Genomic DNA, 7,500 nt, shown 5'->3' with positions numbered 1-7,500 from the left:
CCTGGAGGACAGAGGGACCCTATATAAGACACTAACCTGGAGGACAGAGGGACCCTATATAAGACACTAACCTGGAGGACAGAGGGACCCTATATAAGACACTAACCTGGAGGACAGAGGGACCCTATATAAGACACTAAACAGGAGGACAGAGGGACCCTATATAAGACACTAACCTGTAGGACAGAGAGATGGTTGTGACATTGTCTGGGAGGTTAATCACATTGAGGGGGAAAGAAACAGATTGAGTCAAATCATTTTATTTTCAAGAGTGGAATCCAATCAGAGCCTGATGGACGACCAGGAACACGACCCAGATAGATTATAGAGCATCAGCCTCCCATCTTCTCAGATGGACTGAAGGAGAGATTCAACACGTCACAGTGTTGACGGGCTGATGGAAATAGAAGCCTGTGATCCCACCAGACAATCAGCCGCTTGTTTACTGACAGCGATCGTGTTGCTAGGCAACCAACCAGGCCATCTAGGAAAACAGCAACCTATTCCCTTAACATGGGAACCCTGGTCTAAAGTAGTGCACTACATAGGGAACAGAGCCCTATGGTCCTGGTCTAAAGTAGTGCACTACATAGGGAACAGAGCCCTATGGTCCTGGTCTAAAGTAGTGCACTACATAGGGAACAGAGCCCTATGGTCCTGGTCTAAAGTAGTGCACTACATAGGGAACAGAGCCCTATGGTCCTGGTCTAAAGTAGTGCACTACATAGGGAACAGAGCCCTATGGTCCTGGTCTAAAGTAGTGCACTACATAGGGAACAGAGCCCTATGGTCCTGGTCTAAAGTAGTGCACTACATCGGGAACAGAGCCCTATGGTCCTGGTCTAAAGTAGTGCACTACATAGGGAACAGAGCCCTATGGTCCTGGTCTAAAGTAGTGCACTACATAGGGAACAGAGCCCTATGGTCCTGGTCTAAAGTAGTGCACTGCATAGGGAACAGAGCCCTATGGTCCTGGTCTAAAGTAGTGCACTACATAGGGAACAGAGCCCTATGGTCCTGGTCTAAAGTAGTGCACTACATAGGGAACAGAGCCCTATGGTCCTGGTCTAAAGTAGTGCACTATATAGGGAACAGAGCCCTATGGTCCTGGTCTAATGCAGGTGATGTGTCCATAGAAAGCCCTCAGCAGTAGAGAGAGAATAGATTCAGAGCAGCTGTACTGTGACAGCCCTCTGACCTCCTTCTCCACTGAGATAACCACTGACACACACCACTTACACACCACTTACACACCACTTACACACCACCTTACACCACTTACACACCACTTACACACCACTTACACACCACTTACACACCACTTACACACCACTTTACACACCACTTACACACCACTTACACACCACGTACACACCACGTACACACCACTTACACACCACTTACACCACACCACTTACACACCACTTACACACCACTTACACACCACTTACACACCACTTACACCACACCACTTACACCACACCACTTACACACCACTTACACACCACTTACACACCACGTACACACCACTTACACACCACTTACACACCACGTACACACCACTTACACACCACTTACACACCACTTACACACCACGTACACACCACGTACACACCACTTACACACCACTTACACCACACCACTTACACACCACTTACACACCACTTACACACCACTTACACACCACTTACACACCACTTACACACCACCTTACTGGAGCTGGGAAATTACCAAACACAGGTGGAAACGTGTGTGTGTGTGTCCCTACATGTGTGTGTGTGTGTGTGTGTGTGTGTGTGTGTGTGTGTGTGTGTGTGTGTATCTTCTGGTCTGTGTGTTTGTGTTTGTCTTCCTACCTTGGCCCAGTCCAGCTCAGCCTCTAGATCACTGGGCATCCCCTCCACAGCCGACCTCCTAGTCAGCTCAGCGTCTGTAGCAGCTAACCACTCTGTCAGGCTGTTCAACTCCTTACGCAGTTTCCTGGACAACTTCAGACTCTTCTCTAGTTCCTGTTTTCCCTCCGTCACCTGACAGACACAAACACACATCTCACAGATACCTGTCATTCACTTCTAATGTAATCAACTTCATCTAATCAATCACTCTGAATTCAATTCAATTATTTTACATTCAAATAAACTTGATTTATTCCCTGACTTAAAAATGTCCCAACCCCAAAACAAAACTAATACACACCAAACTACATCTCCCAGAATCCTTTGTGACCAGTTAAACCAATCATTGTCTCTGTCTGAGAGGCAGTGGATTTAGGTTGAGGCGTGCTTATTGGCTGATGCCACTGACCTGCGCGCCCAGTTGATTATAGAGCAGCTTGAGGGCAGTGAGTCTGTCGTCCAGCTCTTTAGGCTTCTCCGTCTGCTGTCTCTGAACGATCTGTCTTCCGGTCTTTATCACAGTCTCTATCTCCAACTTCACCTCACTCAGACTCTTATACAACTTCTGTATAGGAGGGAAGGAGAGGGGGAGGAGAGGGAGGAGGGATGGGAGTAAGGAGAGCAATGGAAGGAGGAGAGAGCGTGAGAGAGAGGGGAGGAGAGAGAGAGAGGGAAAGAGGAGAGAGCGAGAGAGGGAGAGAGGAGAGAGGAGAGGAGAGAGAGAGGGAGGGAGAGGGAAGGAGGAGAGAGCATGAGAGAGAGGGGAGAGAGAGAGAGAGGGAGAGAGAGAGAGGGAAAGAGGAGAGAGAGAGAGGGAAAGAGGAGAGAGGAGAGGAGAGAGAGAGGGAGAGGGAAGGAGGAGAGAGCATGAGAGAGAGGGGAGGAGAGAGAGAGGGAGAGAGGGAAAGAGGAGAGAGAGGGAAAGAGGAGAGAGCGAGAGGGAGCGAAAGAGGGGAGAGTAGGAGAGAGGGAAGGAGGAGAGAGAGAGAGAGGGAAGGAGGAGAGAGAGAGAGGGAAGGAGGAGAGAGAGAGAGAGAGGGAAGGTGGAGAGAGAGAGAGGGGAGGAGGAGAGAGAGAGAGGAAAGGAGGAGAGAGCGAGAGGGAAGGAGGAGGGAGAGAGAGAGAGGGAAGGTGGAGAGAGAGGGAAGGAGGAGAGAGAGAGAGAGAGAGAGAGAGAGAGAGAGAGAGAGAGAGAGAGAGAGAGAGAGAGAGAGAGAGAGAGAGGAGAGAGCGAGAGAGAGGGAAGGAGGAGAGAGAGAGGGAAGGAGAAGAGAGAGAGAGGGAAGGAGGAGAGAGAGAGAGAGGGAAGGAGGAGAGAGACAGGGAGAGGGAAGGAGGAGATAGAGAGAGAGAGAGGGGGAAGGAATAGAGAGAGGGGAGGAGAGAGAGAGAGGGAAAGAGGAGAGAGTAGGAGAGAGAGAAGGAGGTGAGAGAGGGGAGGAGAGAGGGGGGGAAGAGGAGAGAGCGAGAAGGAGTGAAAGAGGAGAGAGTAGGAGAGTGGGAAGGAGGAGAAAGAGAGAGAGGGAAGGAGGAGAGAGACAGGGAGAGGGAAGGAGGAGAGAGAGAGAGGGAAGGAGGAGAGAGACAGTGAGAGGGAAGGAGGAGAGAGAGAGGGAAGGAGGAGAGAGACAGGGAGAGGGACGGAGGAGAGAGACAGGGAGAGGGAAGGAGGAGAGAGACAGTGAGAGGGAAGGAGGAGAGAGAGAGAGGGAAGGAGGAGAGAGAGAGTGAGAGGGAAGGAGGAGAGAGACAGGGAGAGGGAAGGAGGAGAGAGAGAGAGGGAAGGAGAAGAGAGACAGTGAGAGGGAAGGAGGAGAGAGAGAGGGAAGGAGGAGAGAGACAGGGAGAGGGACGGAGGAGAGAGACAGTGAGAGGGAAGGAGGAGAGAGAGAGGGAAGGAGGAGAGAGAGAGAGGGAAGGAGGAGAGAGAAACAGGGAGAGGGAAATAGGAGAGAGAGAGGGATGGAGGAGAGAGAGAGGGAAGGAGGAGAGAGAGAGGGAGAGGGAAGGAGGAGAGAGACAGTGAGAGGGAAGGAGGAGAGAGACAGTGAGAGGGAAGGAGGAGAGAGAGAGGGAAGGAGGAGAGAGAGAGGGACGGAGGAGAGAGACAGGGAGAGGGAAGGAGGAGAGAGACAGTGAGAGGGAAGGAGAGAGAGAGAAGAAGGAAGGAGGAGAGAGACAGTGAGAGGGAAGGAGGAGAGAGAGAGGGAAGGAGGAGAGAGAGAGAGGGAAGGAGGAGAGAGAGACAGGGAGAGGGAAATAGGAGAGAGAGAGGGATGGAGGAGAGAGAGAGGGATGGAGGAGAGAGAGAGGGAAGGAGGAGAGAGAGAGGGAGAGGGAAGGAGAAGAGACACACTGTTAATAACACAAATCAGTCATGCACAGTTCTTGATCAATAAAGGAGACTCCGCTGTAAAGAAACAGCTCATATGAAAACAACATAATTTCAACTGTAATGAAATGTTTGGGGACCGTAGAAGACTGTAAAACAATCCATAGAAGACAACAACTAGAATGTGAATCTGTGAGGCTAGAAATCTGAAACAAGCCCGGCCCCCGCAGGACAAGCAGGTACCAGCAGGACTAGCAGGACTAGCAGGTACCAGCAGGACTAGCAGGACTAGCAGGTACCAGCAGGACTAGCAGGAACGAGCAGGACTAGCAGGACTAGCAGGACTAGCAGGACTAGCAGGTACTAGCAGGACTAGCAGGTACCAGCAGGAACGAGCAGGACTAGCAGGACTAGCAGGTACTAGCAGGACTAGCAGGACTAGCAGGACTAGCAGGTACTAGCAGGACTAGCAGGTACCAGCAGGACTAGCAGGTACCATCAGGACTAGCAGGACTAGCAGGAACGAGCAGGACTAGCAGGACTAGCAGGTACTAGCAGGACTAGCAGGTACCAGCAGGACTAGCAGGTACCATCAGGACTAGCAGGACTAGCAGGACTAGCAGGTACCAGCAGGACAAGCAGGACTAGCAGGAACGAGCAGGACTAGCAGGACTAGCAGGTACTAGCAGGACTAGCAGGTACCAGCAGGACAAGCAGGTACCAGCAGGACTAGCAGGACTAGCAGGACTAGCAGGTACTAGCAGGACTAGCAGGTACCAGCAGGACTAGCAGGTACCATCAGGACTAGCAGGACTAGCAGGACTAGCAGGACTAGCAGGACTAGCAGGTACCAGCAGGACAAGCAGGACTAGCAGGTACCAGCAGGACAAGCAGGACTAGCAGGTACCAGCAGGACTAGCAGGACTAGCAGGTACCAGCAGGACAAGCAGGACTAGCAGGTACCAGCAGGACAAGCAGGACTAGCAGGTACCAGCAGGACAAGCAGGACTAGCAGGTACCAGCAGGACAAGCAGGACTAGCAGGTACCAGCAGGACAAGCAGGACTAGCAGGTACCAGCAGGACAAGCAGGACTAGCAGGTACCAGCAGGACAAGCAGGACTAGCAGGTACCAGCAGGACTAGCAGGACTAGCAGGTACCATCAGGACTAGCAGGTACCAGCAGGACTAGCAGGTACCAGCAGGACTAGCAGGACTAGCAGGTACCAGCAGGACTAGCAGGTACTAGCAGGACTAGCAGGACTACCAGCAGGACTAGCAGGACTAGCAGGACTAGCAGGACTAGCAGGTAGCAGGACTAGCAGGACTAGCAGGACTAGCAGGTACCAGCAGGACTAGCAGGTACTAGCAGGACTAGCAGGACTAGCAGGTACCAGCAGGACTAGCAGGACTAGCAGGTACCAGCAGGACGAGCAGGAACTAGCAGGTGACATCCCCACTCGGCAGATGACATCACAACTCGGTAGGTGACATCACTACTTGGCAGGTGTTTTTCCCTGCAGTGTGTGATTGATTATTGATTGATTACCCACCATGCATTGTTCCAACTGTGACTGCACCACGTCCTGTTCCACGCTGCGTATGTCCAACACCCCCAGCTGTGCCTTCACATCCCAGAGAACCCTCTCACACTCTGAGAGGCGCAGGTCGAAGTTCGCAGGCTTCTGGAAGAGCCTGAACTTCACACACACTTCCTGGAGTTTCTTCTACAGGGGCAGAAGGAAGATTATATATATATATGCAGAAGGTAGAGTATATATTATTATATATATATATGCTTTGTGTGATATCGACAAGTCTAAAAACGTGACACTATGGATTTATTTGTGGACTGTGTGAAGATGCTGAGGTATGTATGTATGTATGTATGTATGTATGTATGTATGTATGTATGTATGTATGTATGTATGTATGTATGTATGTATGTATGTATGTATGTATGTATGTATGTATGTATGTATGTATGTATGTATGTATGTATGTATGTATGTATGTATGTATGTATGTATGTATGAGAGAGAGAGAGAGAGAGAGAGAGAGAGAGAGAGAGAGAGAGAGAGAGAGAGAGAGAGAGAGAGAGAGAGAGACAGAGAGAGAGAGTGTGTGTGTGTTACCTGTATCAGGCGGATCTGGGCTGCTACTCTCTCTGACTGGTCTCTCTCTGTATTCTTCTTCTTCATGTCTGCCAGAGTCGCCTCGTGACCATTCAGCTCTGTCTGGATCTTCTGTTTAAACAAAACACAGACAATCAGAACACACACACACACACACACACACACACACACACACACACACACACACACACACACACACACACACACACACACACACACACACACACACACACACACACACACACACACACACACACACACACACACACACACACACACACACACACACACACACACACACACACATTCCCATGCACCTCCATCCCTCTACCACATGGGGGAGGACAACCTTAAGGTTTGAGGAAAATTAAAGAGATAAACTCCACCAGTCTCATATATTCTCTACTCTGTCCCCTGTGTTCTACTCTGTCCCCTGTGTTCTACTCTGTGTTCTGCTCTGTCCCCTGTGTTCTACTCTGTCCCCTGTGTTCTGCTCTGTCCCCTGAATTCTACTCTGTCCCCTGTGTTCTACTCTGTCCCCTGTGTTCTGCTCTGTCCCCTGTGTTCTACTCTGTCCCCTGTGTTCTGCTCTGTCCCCTGTGTTCTGCTCTGTCCCCTGTGTTCTGCTCTGTCTCCTGTGTTCTGTTCTGTCCCCTGTGTTTTTCTCTGTCCCCGGTTCCCCTGTGTTCTGTTCTGTCCCCTGTGTTCTGCTCTGTCCCCTGTGTTCTACTCTGTCCCCTGTGTTCTACTCTGTCCCCTGTGTTCTGCTCTGTCCCCTGTGTTCTACTCTGTCCCCTGTGTTCTACTCTGTCCCCTGTGTTCTGTTCTGTTCCCTGTGTTCTGTTTTGTCCCCTGTGTTCTGTTCTGTTCCCTGTGTTCTGTTCTGTTCCCTGTGTTCTGTTCTGTCCCCTGTGTTCTGCTCTGTTCCCTGTGTTCTGTTCTGTTCCCTGTGTTCTGTTTTGTCCCCTGTGTTCTGCTCAGCCTGTTTGGAGGTTCAGCTGTCTGGCATGTGTGTTTCAGTGTGTGGTGAAGGAGAAACATCTCCACAGTCTGAATTAGGCTTGGAGCTGGAGAAACATCTCCACAGTCTGAATTAGGCTTGGAGCTGGAGAAACATCTCCACAGTCTGAATGAGGCTTG

The 7,500-nt window shown here is 50.7% G+C and overlaps 1 protein-coding gene across 1 annotated transcript in view; it reads right to left on the bottom strand.

The window, feature by feature from the left end:
* LOC124020563 (dystrophin-like) overlaps positions 1-7,500 on the bottom strand; it is a 76,326-nt gene that overhangs the window by 8,972 nt on the left and 59,854 nt on the right. The window contains exons 12-15 of the mRNA XM_046335806.1: positions 6,361-6,471; positions 5,779-5,952; positions 2,305-2,460; positions 1,857-2,027 (exon numbers count right to left, since the gene is read on the bottom strand). Coding sequence (XP_046191762.1) covers positions 1,857-2,027; positions 2,305-2,460; positions 5,779-5,952; positions 6,361-6,471 — 612 coding nt within the window. The remainder of the gene's footprint in view (positions 1-1,856; positions 2,028-2,304; positions 2,461-5,778; positions 5,953-6,360; positions 6,472-7,500) is intronic.

This window comes from Oncorhynchus gorbuscha, unplaced genomic scaffold (genome assembly GCF_021184085.1).
Source record: "Oncorhynchus gorbuscha isolate QuinsamMale2020 ecotype Even-year unplaced genomic scaffold, OgorEven_v1.0 Un_scaffold_855, whole genome shotgun sequence".
NCBI lineage: Eukaryota > Metazoa > Chordata > Actinopteri > Salmoniformes > Salmonidae > Oncorhynchus > Oncorhynchus gorbuscha.
Note: the sequence above shows the minus strand (reverse complement) of the source record. Positions and strands in the feature narration are given on the sequence as shown.